The following is a 17,830-nucleotide window of genomic DNA, read 5'->3' on the forward strand; positions in this document are numbered from 1 at the left end:
ATTGAGAATATTATGCTGCTGCATGACGAAGCCATATCCATCCTTTTCCTTAATATTTATATGCATGAACCTATAATACCCTCAGCTATACGACACACTATCCACCTCCATATATCTGCACAATCTATAGATACTCGTACCTTCATGCCACAAATACATTGACAAAAAAATATGTCGTAATAAACATCATAAGGAAATATGAGTCCTTAATTTTAAATATGCTGAGTCATTTAAGTCGAATTGTGTATCTGTATTTGTGAATATGAATACTCTCGGTAGATATATCTGGTTACAATACCAAACTGGAAGATAAAATTGATGCGGTAGAATGAGAAGACATTATAATATGTTATATTCCAATTAGTGGGAGAAGGAGAAGAGAAAAAAAGGATCTGGATATACTGAGCTTAGTATACTGTACTGACTGTTGTGGATGAGAAATAAGAAGATTGAAAACGAACCGCATTATGATGATGATGAGCGAGCGCGCTTCCAATGATGCAAGGATAATGTTGTGTGCATCTCTCAGAGTGCTTGAAAGTGAAAGAAAACTTGGTCGTACGTGATTTTTTCGATTTTCACTGGATTTTCTATGTTATTCTTATACATATATACTCAAGTACAGCTACATATAAATATAGGTGGATAGAGATTGAATTTTGATAAATTCAAAAATTATAAGGAAGTGAGAAGGAAGTTCGTGCTTGTAGCCTTGCATGAGGAAGGACTGTGACCATTGGAAAATAAAATTTACAAAATCTAATAATTTCAAAGGAGATTTTATGTATGTTTGATAAATAAATGTATAGGTTTTCGAGAAGTGAGTTTAAAAACATAGTAATAATGGCGCAACATTTAAAACAACCTATTTTATTTATTTAACAAAAAACTAATTAGCAATTAACTAAGAGCTTTCAAAATTTTAATCTTTTATTCTTGTTTTGATTCTTAGTAAATTCATAATTGTCTTTTATTAAAAAGCGAACAACATTTCAATTGGAATTCCCAATTCTATAACTGTTCCTATAAGAATAACTGTAGAGATGTTTTATGGATTTAGCAAATTGCTAAAAGTTATAGTAGACACTCCGTGATTTTAATTTTAGCAAAATGTTAAGAGATAACCATACTTTTAAGCTTAGTAAGTGGTTGATAATAGTTTTAACATTTTACTAAATCCTTAAAAATTGTACACTAATACAATTATTCCGTCTTTGGCGCTTTTCAAAACTTCATGATGGTGCTTTTCGAAATTGTGTAGTTAAAGTGTCATATAAGTAACAAAAGTTTGAGACATTATATTTTTCCAAGAACTGACAAATATTTCTTATACGAGTAATTAAAAAAACCGTAGTGATAAATTCTTTATAGTTTTAAGTCATAGTGAAATCTTTTCCATTTCCGAAATATAAGAAAGAAAATAAAATAGAATTAGTAAAATCTAATGGAATAATATTCACTACGTAAGAATACAGTTTCTGTTGTTAATCAATATAGGATTTTCCAATGATGGGTCTCATTTTAATTTAGGCAGAGGTAATTTTTGAAGGTATCATCTTCCAAAGTAGAACAATAAACACTTTAAAAATGCATCATAATTCATCACCGAGATCTTGTGATCAAACGGATTTCGATTTTGTTTGAACAACAAGTGAAAAATAAAATCTATCCCAATACTCTTTAGTTGATTCGTTAAATATGTCACAAACGTAGAAGTTTTAAAACAAACTGTAATGTCCATGTTCTACATTTCACTCATTATGAATACACTTTGCGAAAGTGAATTTGGGTGTCCCACAATTCGTTATCGTGAATTAGATTTTCGAACATGCAAATGGATGTTCTGTATTTCGGTTTGTTCCATTTTTTTAACGCATTAAAATCACATTTTTTATTTCTGTGAATTGATCTTTGACAGTTTAATTCTGTTAGGAATAGGAGGGTTGCAGCAAGTTTTTGAAATGAAGGAATCGATGGAGGTTATTATCTATTTCCCTTAGAGCATACAAAAAAGATTCTTTACTTAATCTAAAATTACAATAAAAGCTTAAAAGAGGAAATAAAGAATTTACTTTATTTATCAGAACATTTCTAAACAATTTTCACACACTTTACATTGTGTCAGGTTAATCCAATATATGTATTTAAATTGTCTCGCAAAATTCATCTTCTTATTTTTTCTCTTGAATTGTGCTTCCTTTTTTCACTTAGAACTGCCAATAATATTGCATCCATCTTGAAAACAGCACAAATTTTACTTCAGAAACAAAATAAAAATAGATTATCCTTCAATTCTGACAGTTCTAAGCAATTCTGCAGTTTTCGAAATTGATCGATTTGAAGAACATGCAATTTCATTTCACGTGAAATTGATTTCAACTCACTTTCGATCGAAATTCGGAACATGGGCGTAAGAGATAATTTTGTTTTAACACAAACTAAGGTTGAATAAATCTTGAGTGATTTTAAATGCAACCTCGTTTAGATCTCTACTACGTTTGGGATTCTCAGTAAATTTAACAATTTGACGTTTTGTCTATTGCACTCGAGTTCACTTAAGTTATTCTATTATGAAGCAGAGTTTGGCATTCAATAAAGATGATAATAAACGAACTTCAAGATTTTGAAACCAATACAAAAAAGTATTAGTGTAAAAGTGTAGTTTTTTGGTGAATTTCTGCTTTCAAGACTAACGATATTCTTTTTTGCTGAACAAATTCATACTGCTACTTAAGGTGCTTAAAATAAAATAAAACACGTAACTCCTTCAAATGAAATGTCAAAAATATTGTCATTCTGTTCTGTTTATACAAACAACTAAACTTTTTTCGACAAATTCAAATTAAACCTTTTAAAGAACAGCTTAATATATTTCTTTAATTCTCACTAAAAAGTTTAGGCATCAATATGTTTTCTAGTATACTTACAAAATATCATTCAATTGGGATTCGTTGACTTGTGTACAATTATTCTTATAAGGGCAGTGGTTGGAATGGTCCAGTCAACAGTTGGTAATTAAAAATTAATAAGTCCGTTTAAGCGTAGTTGCTTTGTCACTTTTAAGACATGTTTTGATGCTCGTTTATTAATAAAAGCCAATTAGCAACTAACTAGTTGGCAAAGGTTCTTTAAAATTGTGTGCCATTGATTTTGAGATTTAAAAAATGCCATAATAGTGTCTTATGGAGAGAAGACTCAGGGTTTTACAAATAAAGATTCCTAATTGAATAAGGGGCTTCTTTCTTGATTGCACAGCATTCATATAATATAAGTTGATTTTATTACGGTATTTTAAGGACTCACTAACCATATAGGTTGGAGGTATTTTTTTTTCAAACAAAAAGGTTAAGAACTAAATGTTTTCAAGAAGAAGAAATGCATCCCTTCTTAAATTGTACTGATGAATATGCCGCTAAGACAAAAGTCTTTACAATTTTAGTTAAAAGGTCACTAAACCTTTCTTAAAGTACTTTATTTTTAAATCGTACTTATTTTTTTTAATAAATATGAAAATTATTGACACATGAAATGATTTTACCATTCAATTAATTGCCATTAAACCATCAAACCGAACAAACTAATTCAATAACATAAAAGATTTCCCTATTTTACAACACAAATTAGTTCCTTTACATTTCTTATTCCGATACTCAAACCTATCATCATCATCATCGTGTTGTCGTCATCAAAGTATATTAATTAGTTCAGTTTTAATTTGTTCACCTGCACCACTGCAAGATGATATAAAATTACATCGCATTAAGAAATCATTAACTCCATCATCAGGAACCGCTGCCCTGAACTGCGCTACGTTAAAGCCATATCCCCTTTCGAAGACGAAGAAGAATACAAAGCACAACATCCTTTCTATGATACTTAGGGATGGTATCCCTGGTCAATTAATTTTTTTCCTTATTATTTTTCAAAATGGAAAAAATATGTTCTGAAACACGAAATAAATTGAAAAAATTAAAAGAAATAGCAAAAAAAAGAAACCACTCGTCATATAGTATATTTGCGCCATGCCAAGAAAGAGGGTGGATAATTATTCGAAATTAATTCGCAATTAAAAGAAAAAAAAGATAAGGAATAAGAAAAAATCTCTGCAACGACACGACAAGAGTCCACCAAGAGGGACAAAATCAATTAATCCGTGTTGAGAAGCATCGCACCTTGTTGTGAATATTTTCTTCCTGTTTTTATTCTTTTTTCTTATTCGCATATTAACGAAGAACCGCAAGAAAAACAAGCTCTTATATCAATTTGCAAAGTTGCGAGATATTAAAAATAGACAATGCTACAATTTATAAAAATTGCATTGACAGGAAAATTAGAAAATAAATTATTGTTAAAACAAAAAAAAACATCGTATTTATCCTCAGGACAATGCCGAGCAATTTTTCTGTCGCTTTTTATTTTGTGTTGTTGTAGTTGTTTTTTTTATTTTAAGTGGAATTATTATTTTTTCGACGAAAATACATATATAGATATATGTTGTAGGTATTTTCTTTTTAATTGCTTTCATCTCCTTTTTCTTGCGTTTTTTCGTTTTCTTTTTACTACAGCGAGCAACAAATTTGCTGAGTCCATAATGAACAAAAAAAATGTAAGAAAATCAAGACGAAAAAAATTAAAGAAAATTGTTTAAGACCGCCAAAGAAACGGAAGAACGAAAAATAAAAAAATTATAATGGGAACTTGGAATAAAAATAAAATTATATTATAAAAACTACCAAAGAAAGCAAATAATGTTTCGACAAGAAATTTTTTACAAGAATAGTAAAGTAGTCAAATGAGTTGGATGGATTGGCTTATCAAACGATTCTTTGGGTAAGAATTTAAAAAAGAGGCTGGGGTGCGCTGATAACACCCTCTGGGAATTTGTCTTGCTTAAAATTTTAACAAAATATTCATAACAACATTTTGTGTAAAAGAAATAAATAATTTAGAATCAATATCTTCCTTTGTTCTCCTAATACTTTAGTCGAAACCCATTTTTGTATCCGTTTTTGTTGATAAAAGTTAAAACAATTAACTAAAAATTACCAACAAAATTTTGCATATTATGAAATAGTTTGATTTTAAAATCGACCGTTGTTAATGAGATCATTAGTAGAAACCCAATTTTTATCAATTTTAGTAATATTTCTTATATAAACAAAATAATACAGATTGGGGTTTTCTTAGAAAATAAGATTAGGTTTAAAACAAAATTTAACACAGAATGAAATCATTTTGAAGATAATGCCTTTATTTATTCAAGAGTTATGGAGAATCAAAAAAAAGTGGCTCTGGGTTTTTATACAAATTTTACTGACCGACGAAATTAATGTTGTCTATAAGATGAAATTAGTTTGAAGGTCATATCTTAAATTTTTCTTTTTTTAATTTTAACAGATATTTGAGTCAAAAAAAAATGTTTACCAACATTTAGTGATGTGTTTACAATATTTTTTTTATAAACCTGTCAATTCGATTTTTCTCAAATTTTTTTTTTGAACGTTCAAAACAACATTTTTTACAAGATAAAAATAGTACGAAGCCAATATCTATAATTTTAAAAAAGATATTTAAGTCGAAAGTCAATTTTTACGAATTTTTGTAATGTTTTTTTTTTAGGTTTTCATTTTTTTGTAAAAAAAAACTTTCAAAATTGTATCAATTTCGTATTACGTCAAAATAAAAATATAAAATTTAATTCAAGTCATGTTCGTGGGACAGTTTTGTGTAACCAAAGCTTTTACTTTTTCTTAAATTGTTATAGTAAAAAAAACACAAACTCTATTTTTGTATAAGTCCTTTTTGCACCTTTCTGTATAATACAACTTATTTAAAGTCGATATCTTTACTGATTCTTGAGATATGGAAGACGAGAAAAAGCTTCCCGAACAAACGGACGTACGAACGTCAGTACACACGCACAGACATCTTTCTAAAAATCTTTTATTTAGACTCTAGGGAGAAATGTCAAAATGTTCAATTCAACAAATCAGACCGATCACAATAACTTCCTGTGGGAAGTTAGTAAGAAAACAAAAAATATTGATCAAAATTAACCTAAGAGATGTACATAATTTCTGCAAAAAGTTGTATTATTATAAAAACACGTCGTACTTTAGTGTTCAGTTTTGGTTTAGACTTTAGCTTTAGACCTAGACTGTGGGCCGTCAATTTCTTAAGGTTACCAAGAATGCATTCTTCTTAATTTGAGACGCTATTTAAATGAGCAAGTTTTTTTATAATACTTTAATTCGCGGAAAGCATTCTAGTCTCATCAGAATTATTTCTTCTGAGGTCCCAGTCAGACATTTTTAAGGCTTTTCACTACTTCATGATGATTTTGTTTTGGATGTTGTCACTTTTAAAGATGTGGTCTTTTGACAAATAAAAACTAAAATTCATCGACATCCTCAAAGTTTTATTGTTTAGTGATGTTTTAGGACTGGCGTTGTTATTCGGCCTTTTTGGAAAATATGGTTTGATTTTTTACAGTCATAATTTAACAAAAAAGAAATCCTGACCGAGTTATTTCTCAAGGACGTTACCACATTTGGCCACTTATATCTTGTGATTTAATACCTTTAGAATATTTCTCTTTTACGGCAATACCTCGAAGATGGAATTCGGAAAGTTATCGATGGCATACACCCCCAAATGTGCGATTTGGTTATGGACAAATTCATGAGTCCTTGTACATTCTACAGAAAAGTTACAGGGCTTATATGAAATTTCAAAGATCATCCGTTTTGTCTTCATAATGTTATTCTTGCAATTTTGTTTTAAATTATTTATGGACCCATACTCTTGCCCTTTAAACAAATTCCTATCTAGACAACAAGAAGCAATATTTCGAAGATGGGTGGTGTTGAATCATAATTGCGAAACGCTAGAGCTTGTGATATTATATGAAGGTCCTTTATTTTCTATTAGAGTACACCTACCTTCATACATACATATGTACATAAGACCTAAATAATATATATGTATGTAGGTAGTAGATTTTATTTCCTTCTTTCTTAGTTTTTTTGTATTAATTTTGTTTTTGTTTTGGCTGTGTTATCATCGATCCAGGAAAGGACAGAAAACATTTTTTTTCTTTCTTATAAGGACGTTTTGAGCGGGAAGAAAAAAAGAATCACAGCATTCACTTCTTAATTATGAAAATATGTATCTTCTTCCAGTTTTTTTCGTTTGTATCCTTCTGTTCGTACTTTCTTTCGGTTTCTTTTTAGGTAGGTAAAGCAAGTTCCTTTTATGAGAAGATTTTTGTCGACAAAAGATGAGGAAGAAGTTTATCTTTTTGTTGAATTTGATCAAGAAATTCTTTTGGAACGTTTTATAAGTAGGTAAAGTATAAGTGTAGTTATTTTGTTATTGATATCTACATCTTTTGTGCATGCATCTTGATGTATATATGTATAAGACAGGTGTGCGCATTCTTGCATAGCAAAACTTAAGACAAAAAACAACGAACATAAATGTAACGACATCAAGGACAAGATGTAGAAGGAAAAAACGGGAAGAAGAGCGAAAAAACCGTTTTAACATAAATTGAAGAAGTATCTACATAGGTACTAACTCGTGAATAATAATTTAGGGGAAGTTAAGTAAAGAAGACTAAATGGCGACAACCAAACGATGCGATGCGACGCGACACGATGATGATGGTTACAGCAACACAAACAACAACAAAATACATACCTATCTAGATCTGAGTTTGGTGAAAAAAAAATGTTTTCGTTAGGTTGGAAAGCTAAGGTATAATAATTGATGTTGTCAATTTGGATCCAATTAAAAATTGACATCAAACCGTAAGTCATGAACACAATTAAGGAAAATAAAAAAAACGAATATTGAAGAGTATTTATGCACACAAAGAGGAAATGCAAATGTGCCTTTATATAGGAAGTGTATTTTTAATTTCAATCAATTCTGTGCTAACATTGGTATTGATTCGATTATTAACAAGGTTTGGTACAAATAATAGCTAAACGAAAAAGGACAACATTTGATTTTGCATTATGATTAGGCTAACCGTAAGTTTTTCTCCATAGGTCTACAAATATTTGAAGGAGATTTGTACAACAAAAAAACTACTACTATCAGACTGTTCACATTTTATTTATGTATTTATTTATTAAGAAATAAAACAACTGAACTGATTCTGGGACATCTTAAAAATTTGCTGATGGTTATGTGTTGAAATTTGATATTTCCTGCTTACCAATTTACACACCAAAAATCCGGCCTACAACAGATTTAAAGCGATCAAGGTGCTTGATATCTCTAAGCCTAAGCAGATCGAATACAAGCTCGATAATCGGTGTCAAAACCGAGCACTGTCCAATAGAAAAGCACGTATTCTTAAATGACTTTTGCAGTAGCTGTATGGATGAGGAAGAGGATGAAACTGTTCTTCACCTATTCCGTGCATGGCCTGTTCTAGCTCGAAAACGCAAGAATTATAAAAGAGAACTCTTCTGTAACGATCTTAACGATTTCAATCATATTAACATAATCAGTCTTTCACGTTTCATAAGGGACTGAAACTGGTTTCATAGAGCTTAGAGGAAAGCCTCAATATCCATGTGATATTACAATGGGCCATTAAACTGTCCTAAAGTTGTCCTACTATATTACGGTTAATAAACACAATTTATTTCTTCTTCTTACTTATGTTACATTGGTCAATTTTTGCTATACTTCTTAAAAACTACCAATTTAATTTTTTTCAATTTATATTTTGGTCAACCATTAATTGAGTTATTATTGAATTTTGTTATTGAAGCCTTTTGAATAACTGAAATGTCATTTTGACACATATCAACTAAAAGCAGGAATAACCTATTTTACACAAAATCGATAAAAAAAGTAAAAAGGTACTAGCAAGAAAATACGTCTATACTTACGATGCCTTGAACGGAAATTAAATAAAAATTAAATAAGTAAGCATAATGAAAAAGAAGTTTTCCTTTTTAACAAGAAGGCTTCAACTAATGAATCAAAAAGATTGATTATATCCTCTTACTATAATTGAATGGACTGGTTTTTAAAAAAACAATTGGAACAACAAGAAACGACTTCTTAACATTAAAATAATCTAGCCTTTTGCATTTATACTTATCTGGAAGATATGTGTCCACAATTTGTGTGCATATACCTTTCCCATATCCAATGAATATTCTGTTTACCTTTCATCCTTTCTGTCACGAGAAATTCGTTGTAGCTACTATAGCTCCTTCACTATCCTAGGAATCAAAAGACTTCTAAGGGTATTTCATCAAGCATTTTAGTTCTCTAATATTTGAATAAATAAAACTTTGTTTTTGGTATAAAATGTTAATGCTAGGTAAGGTACCTACCACAACCATCTTCCATTTCAACAAGTAAACTAAACTAAATAAAGTTTTAAAACATTACTCCCGTTTGTTGGTCGTAGTCTTCGCGTCGTCATCGTCGTCGTACTATTATCAGCCAGTTTAGTACGTATCTACATTTTGTTTCATTTTTATTCTATTTTATATATATTTTTTTTAATTCCTGAGGAAACCAGGGAGCAGATGTTCAATTTTCAAGTTGAAAATTAACTGCAAAGAGGAATTCAGCACTCAATGTGGAAGCAGTTGTACAGCTCAGTTCAGAATGTGTACGATGTATACCACGTACGTTACGTATGGAAGAAGAGAAGCCCAGCAAAAGTTGTATTCCAAAAAGGAAAACAAAATAAAATAAATTCGTCAACATACAGATACATCCAACCATATATACATACAAATGTATATATACACATACCTATATAGATGTTTATATATTTAGGTATCTATCTACTTTATACACACATTTTTAATTCATTTATATGAATGTGTACCATTTTCTTCCACGACTTAAATTACTACTCAAATAGGAATAGGAATATGCTGTACTCGTACGCTTCTGTTATAAGAATTTATGTATCATATATAGAATATGTATGTTTGTTCGTATGTTTATTTTAGGTAGATGTGAATGTAAGTATCTATGTTAAATTTTCATTTTATTTGTTGTATACAAATTAATATGGAGGTCCTTTGTTATGTTTATAATGCATAGGATGAAAAATGCTGAATTTGATCGTCCGTTTGTCATGTCGTGTCGTGACGGTCGTTGCAGAGAATTTACCTTCAACCAAGAAGAAAACAAAAATTGTGGTAGCGATTTTGATAGCAAAGGAGAAGGGGATAAAACGTGCCCACAAAGCGCATCATCGCATCATCATCATCAAAATACTGCATGTTAGGTGAAGTTTAAAAACCATCATCAGACAATGAATGCGGTGTAGGAAATGGCGTGCTGATGAATTTTTGGCGGTTATCTTCCTGAGGACTTACATTTTTTGTATACATTTTTAGGTATTGTAAATGCACCTACAAAAACGGTTGCAGATTGCTCATAATGCACTTGATGAAATGTTTTTAATTTTGTAGGGTTCAACCAAAGGAGTCGAAGACAAATTTTACTTTTTGAAAGGAGGTATACTTGATTAGTATTTGCCTGGCTAAACTTTTTTTAAATCATTTTTATAGAGGCATAAAAAAACACAGTGAATATGACAACTCTCAAATCACGAACACAAAATATTATTAAGTCTAAAAGTTCTTGTATTTTTTGGGATCTTTCAATTTCTTATCAAAATATTGATTGACAAGCAAACTAAGCCATTTTCAAAAATTGATGATGTTATTTACGAAAAATCTAGAAAAGTGCTTTATGACAAGTCAGCACACTGTGTAAAGGCATCAAAAATATTGTATTACTCATAATTCAAAATTGCTAACTTTGAGAAAAAAATGCGAAAAACGAGTTCATTCTCTACGGTTCTGAATCAGTGATATGAGAACGATCTCAAAGCCCTTTAGTAGTTTCTGTGCGGTCAGTCGAGTCAAGGAGAAAAAATGTCTTCTGAAAGCGAAAATGAAATAACAATGCTGACCATCTAAGTGAATTTCTAGTAACTGAAACTAAAGTTTTACTAGAGAAGTCGCAGTTACCGGTTTTAGGCAAGAAAAAGGTATGCTACTCTTAAAATCATAGAAACATTTAAAAACTAATTTGGCGAGGACATAAGTGCAAACAAAAATTACTAAAAAAATGTCAAATATGAAGTCTCGCTTAAAAAGCAAAATAGATTTCAAAAAAACTGGAAATAAGAAAAAAATTTGTAGGACTGGGAAAAAGAATTGCTTATTATGATGCTTGTAAATTTTTCAACCACGTTGCACGTAGCCTGTTAATTTATTGAGTAGTATCTTTTGCGGTTGACCTACTCCTCGTGGTAATAGAGTGGTTTCCTTATACGCACATGTGTACAATCCAAAGCACCAATGACGTAATGAAACTCATACTTACTGCTCCATAACCTTTGCACTTCTTCTATTTCTTCAGAAGTGCGTGGGAATATGATCCAATCAGTAGTTGCGACTTACTGTACCACCTTAGATATTGTTGATTGACACCTATATCGTTGATTGACACCAATGTCTTCACCAACAGCGCTTTGAAATCCAGGATCTCCTACATAACGCAGAAAAATCCTAATTTTTTCAGGATGAGTCAAAGCACCAGCACGTGTTTCCAGGATTAGGCCAAAAAACTCATCTGTCAATAATTGCAAACCTGTTTAACTAAATATATACAATTTTCGAAACCCTTCACCAATTGGACATCTTCTATTTTTATAAACACGATTTGTATCAAAATTATTCAGAAACTCGTCCATTTTGATAGTTGTTAATCAACTGAGTAGGAGAAAACACATTCTCAACAATTTCTGAGATCGATCTCATGCATTCGAGTGTTAGCTCATCTTTTTGCATATCAAAACTAGAACTTTCTCACATAGAGCTCTCGTCGAGAGATATATCTCAACACTTTGAGTTCGAACTTGAACTTGATCTTTTTGCATATGACATTGTTTGGCATTTTATTGTCAGATCGAATAGTTCTATGACAGTTACTGCCCATGACATTCACTCACATATACTTTAATTTTCTGTTCACATGGTCGGTAATTATTGTTTGAAAGTCTTACAACTGTTTTCCCAGTTAAGAAGCTGATTCGATTTTTCACCTGTTAAAAAAAATGTCAGATGTCAAAAAAAGAAACATTTGACACTCTCAAACGTTGACTGACAACTTCTGATAAATCTGACAATATTTTAAGTTCTGAAGATTTTTATAGTGCTAAAGTAGAGGTTTTGATTGCTTACTTCAAATAACTTGATTGTATGATCTGAAGCAATAATTCAGATTGGATTCTTTCAAGATTGTGAAGATTGTATCGGTCAATGGGTTACAATGGTACTTGAAAATGAAATCAATCAAAATGAAGAGGCAATAGGTCTATGATTTATGACTTTATTTACCTCACTTGTAAAACTATAAAAATAACAGCTGAACACTACTAAGCTAGATTCAAGATAGCTTAAACAACGAGCAATAGTCCAAGACGACGAGACTCAGTTTAATTAGAACGAAGCTTACACGGAGCCGAGAACTTACATGTTTAGGTTTTGACCGGACTCGTCTCATTTTTATAGCCCCAAGCTGGTGGCCGTGATGTTGTTCTACACTTTACAAAAAGTACAAATGGAGGCAAATTTCGATTATTCGTAAATTTTGGAACACTCTTTAAATGTAAACAACGACATTTAAAAAAATCTATAATCACTTTCATATATTTTTATTGTGAATTTTTTCAGATTCAAATCCTTTTTATAAATACCTATCTCGATAGACAGGTTAGTGGGTATTCTAGGCAACGTATTTACCAACCCTTGTAAATCGTCATACGAGTAATTTATTCATTTTATATAAAAGCCGGTTCCTAAAAGAAGTTTTTCGACAACAGATCTTATAGAACCTGCCTCAACACCATATGTTGTCTAATACAAAATCAACCATGTCCAGGCAGTTTCTTGTGGAATTATAAAAAAAAATGTAAGAAAAATTGTTACTGGATACTAATTAGTTCCCAAGGATTTCTTTGTGTGTTTGATATCCTTTTCAAATTTCAAATACACAAGCATACAAAGATGCAATAAATCCAAGATACGATTCAGTGAATACGATCATGTTGAACACAAAACAACTTAAGCATCAAAATGATGAAAGAAGAAATTTCTCAAAAAAATAAAAAAAAGATAAACAGTAATGAATTATCCTGATCCGGCTTTTAGTCGCATACGCCTGGAGAAAAGTCAATCGTCGTGTCGTTGTACCTACGGAGAACAAAAATTCTGTTCTTTCCTGCCAAAAAGTCGGTTCTTTATAGGTACCTATTTTCTTTTCTTTTTTAATTTTCTTCCATTTAATGCACGCTCAGGCAGGGTTCAGGATGTCTTACGTTAGCACAGAAAGAAACGCGATTCTCCAGGAATAAAAGAACCACACACACCTCCGCGTCGTGGTTTAGTCATCGTCGTAATGCATTGACGACGCGACGGAGCGGAGCACTAAGCGACGACGGATTTAAAATATCGGAGTGTACCGCCATTTAATTTTATAGATGTTGTTGTAAAATATAGTTTTCGACATTTGTGTTGTTCTTAAGACAGACGATTTGATTTGAGACAGGAACAGGACATTGGAAAACGACAACAACCTACATAAATACATACATACGAGTAACTAAAGACAGACAAAGAAAATAAGAACGAGAATAAGAATGTGGAAAAAAACTAAATAATTAAATGACATCTGTTTGAAGGTATAAACGCTTCTGCTCCTTGTCCTGATGGAACGGTGTTATTTATCTTTCCGTTCCATTTTTTTTGGTTAAGGATTTAAATGTTCAAAGAGTGATTTCGACTGACGATAGATGCAGCAATGAGACAAGGGAAGCGACGACGATGACGACTGCATCCAAGGGTTGTTGAACTTTTTCTCAATTATGAAAGTCGGTAGCTACCTACCTACATACTTTATTTTGAATGTCCTTTGGTGGGAAAATAAAATCTCTGCAGGATGTTTATTTTTATGGGTATTATTATGCAAACACACATTACTTACCTTTTTCTCTGTGAGCTTTTCACAGCGACGCTGCTTGCATATCTGATGACTTTTGTCATTTCGACATGGAGCACATTCACCGCAGTTGTCTTTGCGTTGACAACCGATGCATTCACCACAGCGTTTTCGCTTCTTTTTGGTCTGAAATTAAAAAAGCAAATAATAGTACGTCAAAATAATACCGAACTGATTATTTATTTTTGAAAATGGAAAATGAAAAATTCTCACCTCCTTTGATCCATTCATTTCACTACAATCATTCATGCCGATTGTATTGAGAGGACTTTTGAAATTCGCCGTACTCGATACCGCGTCCACTTGACCGGGATTTGACGGATCCACGTCCATTGCACTGCTCTCTGATTCGGCACTGGATTCCAGTGAACTCGCTCGATTTTTCCGCCGTTCCTTTTTCCGAGCGTCAACTCTCACAATTGGTGAATTCAATTCTTTTTTTATTTTGATCGGTGTCGTTGTTGACGCCGTTACTGTTTGATGTTGGGTCGTATTGGGATGGTGGTAGCCACCGTTATTGCCCACCCCACTGCCATCCAACATCATCGAACTGTCGAAGGCGAGCTCTTTCTTTATTTTGGTCGGTGACGCTGTTGACGCCGTCACAGCTTGGTGCTGTGTCGTATTTGGATGATGGTAGCTTATGCTATTTCCAACGCCATCTATCATCATCGAGCTGTCGTAGGCTGGTGTATGCATTCCATTGCCAACTAGACTGCCTCCGCCCAGGCCAGTATTGAGATCATAAGTTTCCTTTTTTATCAGAGTCACTAGATTCTGCGTGGGAAAGGTCGTTATTGGCTGGTACAACTGCAGGTGCCTGTCGTCCAGGTATGGCTGGTTCATGGTTGTAATGTCGCGGGCTTGAATTGGTGCCGGCACCAGTGGATATGGCCTGCCCGGACTGTTGACAGCTGTGGCTGTAGACAATGTGTGGAAATTTGGTGTCGCAAGAGCACTTAGGCCCGCCGCCGTCGCGGATGGCGGTAGTGGCGGCGGTTGGAGAGTGTTTATGGACGTCAACTGAGTGAGTTGTGGACCACCCTGTCTTGGGGAGTTACTACTCGGAGATATTATTACTGGCACTGGCTGGGGCGGTGAGAGCACCGTTCCATCTGGCATAAGACCATTCGTTTCATTATAGCCATGGAATTGACTTTGGAATGATGGCAGCTTTGAGAAGGGCTCAAAACCTTTGTTGTCCTTGGTCTCCATTTCCCAAGGACGTGTGTAGTTGCTGTTGGCGTTATTCGCCGATGTTATGGATGAATTCGATTCATCTTCTTGTTGTTGTTGCTGCTGCTGTTGCTGCTGCTGTGACTGTTGATTCTGTTGTTGTTGTTGCTGTTGGTGTTGCTGCTGCTGCTGTTGTTGTTGTTGTTGGGAGTTTTGATGCTCCTGGTGCTGCTGTTGCCTGGCATAGTAGTCCCAACTGTTTTGATCCACTAATATGCTATTCGGTTGCTGTTGGTGATGTTGTGGGGGTTGTTGTTGAAGTTGTTGGGGGTGAAAGGCGTGCGCGTTGTTGGTGTAATGACTTAGATTATTCAAGTGAGTATTGTGAGGATTGTGGTGCAAACTGTTCGGATTACCTGCCCCTCCCGTTTCAACACTCCCACTCGAGTTTTGTGCAATTAAAGACGCCATTTAACTTTGTTGTTAAATTGCGCTACCATGGCTAACTCTATATTTCAGATTAAAAAAAAAAGAAAACGAAACAAAACAATTTCGATCGTTTTTTTGTTGTTTTCTGTCTTCTGTTCTTTGACGAAATATAAATTAAAAATTTTGAACTTGAATTCGTTTTTGGTTTCGGAAATTTTTGAACACGATGTTTTCTAATGATTGAGTTATTATAGATTTTTTAGAAATGAGCAAACAGATTTTCTGGCTTTTTTGTACGAATTTGAGGTAGCTGTCTTCTGTTTATTTTTGTATTTTAATGTTTTGTAATCTTAATAACAATTTCTAACGAGAAAAAAATTTGTGTAATTAACAATTTGTAATATTTTTGTTTTGTTGTTGTTTATATTTTGAACTCTTTGAACTCTCACTTTTTTGTGGTTGTTGTTGTTGATTTTATATAAGGTTGAAAAACACAACGTTTTCAAGCTTATTTATGGAAAGTCGATATTTTTTATTTGTTTAATAATTTGAACTGTGTTCATAGAAACTTATATTTGAGTTATATAACGAGATTTGTAGTTTGGTTTTAAAATATTTGTTGTTTTGGTTGCTGAACACGGTACTTTGTATTTTAATATATTTGTTTTTTTTTTTTAATAAAATTTGTTTGGTAGTTATTTTGTTTGTTTTAAGTTTAATTTGTGATTATTTTTTGTATCAACTGGAAACTATTATTTCTATATATATTTTGTTTGAATTATTTAATTTATTTTAATATATATATTAACAGTGCGTTAGTTTTTGTTTATTTTTGTTGAGAGAAAAAATTTTGTTAGATTTGTTGTATTTTATATTTTGTACTATATTTTGGATTTTTGTATGTTTGTAAAAAGTTTGCTGTTACCCACTAATTTAAATTTATGTTTTTTTTTTTTTTTGTCTAGCACTCTATGTTATAAATGAATTGATTTTATTTTATTTTTAAAAATTAATTTGTTTTGTTTTGCGGACTAAAATCGCGTGTATATATTATTCAGTTTATTTTTATTTATATATTTTTTAATGATGATGTATTTGGATGTAAATTTGTTTTTTAAACTTCACAAAACAATTTTTTAATTTGTTCGAAACGCGTGCACATAAAAATAATTTCGATTTATTGTCACAACAAAAGTTAAACTATATTTTATATTTAACACTTTTAAAATGTCTCACACACGGTAAGGGTTCGATTTTTGTTTGTTTTGTTTTTGTTTTTGTTTAATTAAATTTTTGGTAAATTTTCAGACTTGGATTTGAATTAAATTTTTGTGTTCGAAATTTGTATTATTTAATTTTTATATATATATTTTGTTTGTAGAAAAGAACGCGTTTGTACTTTAGTTTTAACAAGAATTTGTATAATACAAAAATATTATTTTATATATGTATATATAATATAGATTTGTAGATTTGCTTTTGGTTTTGCTTGTTTGTTTGTTTTAAAATTTTAAATAATTTGTTTTTGTTTTTTTTTTAAATAAGTTAAATTAGTAATATTAATATGTAGTTAAAGTTAAAAAAATTATATATAATTAATGTATATATATATATTTTAAAGATTGCTTATGATTATTAAATTGTTTTGTTTTATTTTGTTTGGTTTGCTTATATGATTAGTTTTGTCTTCCACTGGTTTGTTTGTTTTGCTTAGATTTTATATTAACGCTATTCTAGAGATTATCATTATTTTGTTTTTGTTTATGAAAATTTTATAAATTTTTTATAAACGATGATTTATTTTTTTGTAATTTGTGATGATAACGTTTTGTATATATATTTATATAAATTTGAATTTGTTTTATACAAGAGAGAGAATAAATTAGGAAATAAATATTACTATAAGTTTTGTTTGTTTGTTTTGCTTTTTTGTTTGTAATTACATTAAAATTAAATTAAATTAAATAAATAAATAAGTTAAAAATATATTTTGTTATATTATGATTAGATAATTTGGTTTTGAAGTTGTTGTTGTTGTTTTTTTTAACGACGAAAATTTTGAGAAATTAGATATTTAAATTTGATTTTGTAATTAAAAGTATAAAACATTTTTTCGAAGTAAGCTTTGGTTGTTTTTAGGTTTTAGATAGCATGATTTTTTGTT

General features: G+C 31.3%; 1 protein-coding gene across 1 annotated transcript in view; it reads right to left on the bottom strand.

Annotated features, from left to right (window-relative positions):
- Positions 1 to 17,148, bottom strand: part of LOC129944122 (methylcytosine dioxygenase TET) — a 190,707-nt gene extending 173,559 nt beyond the window's left edge. The window contains exons 1-2 of the mRNA XM_056053316.1: positions 14,275 to 17,148; positions 14,047 to 14,187 (exon numbers count right to left, since the gene is read on the bottom strand). Coding sequence (XP_055909291.1) covers positions 14,047 to 14,187; positions 14,275 to 15,708 — 1,575 coding nt within the window. The 5' untranslated portion in view covers positions 15,709 to 17,148. The remainder of the gene's footprint in view (positions 1 to 14,046; positions 14,188 to 14,274) is intronic.
- Positions 17,149 to 17,830: the final 682 nt, after the last annotated feature.

This window comes from Eupeodes corollae, chromosome 2 (genome assembly GCF_945859685.1).
Source record: "Eupeodes corollae chromosome 2, idEupCoro1.1, whole genome shotgun sequence".
NCBI lineage: Eukaryota > Metazoa > Arthropoda > Insecta > Diptera > Syrphidae > Eupeodes > Eupeodes corollae.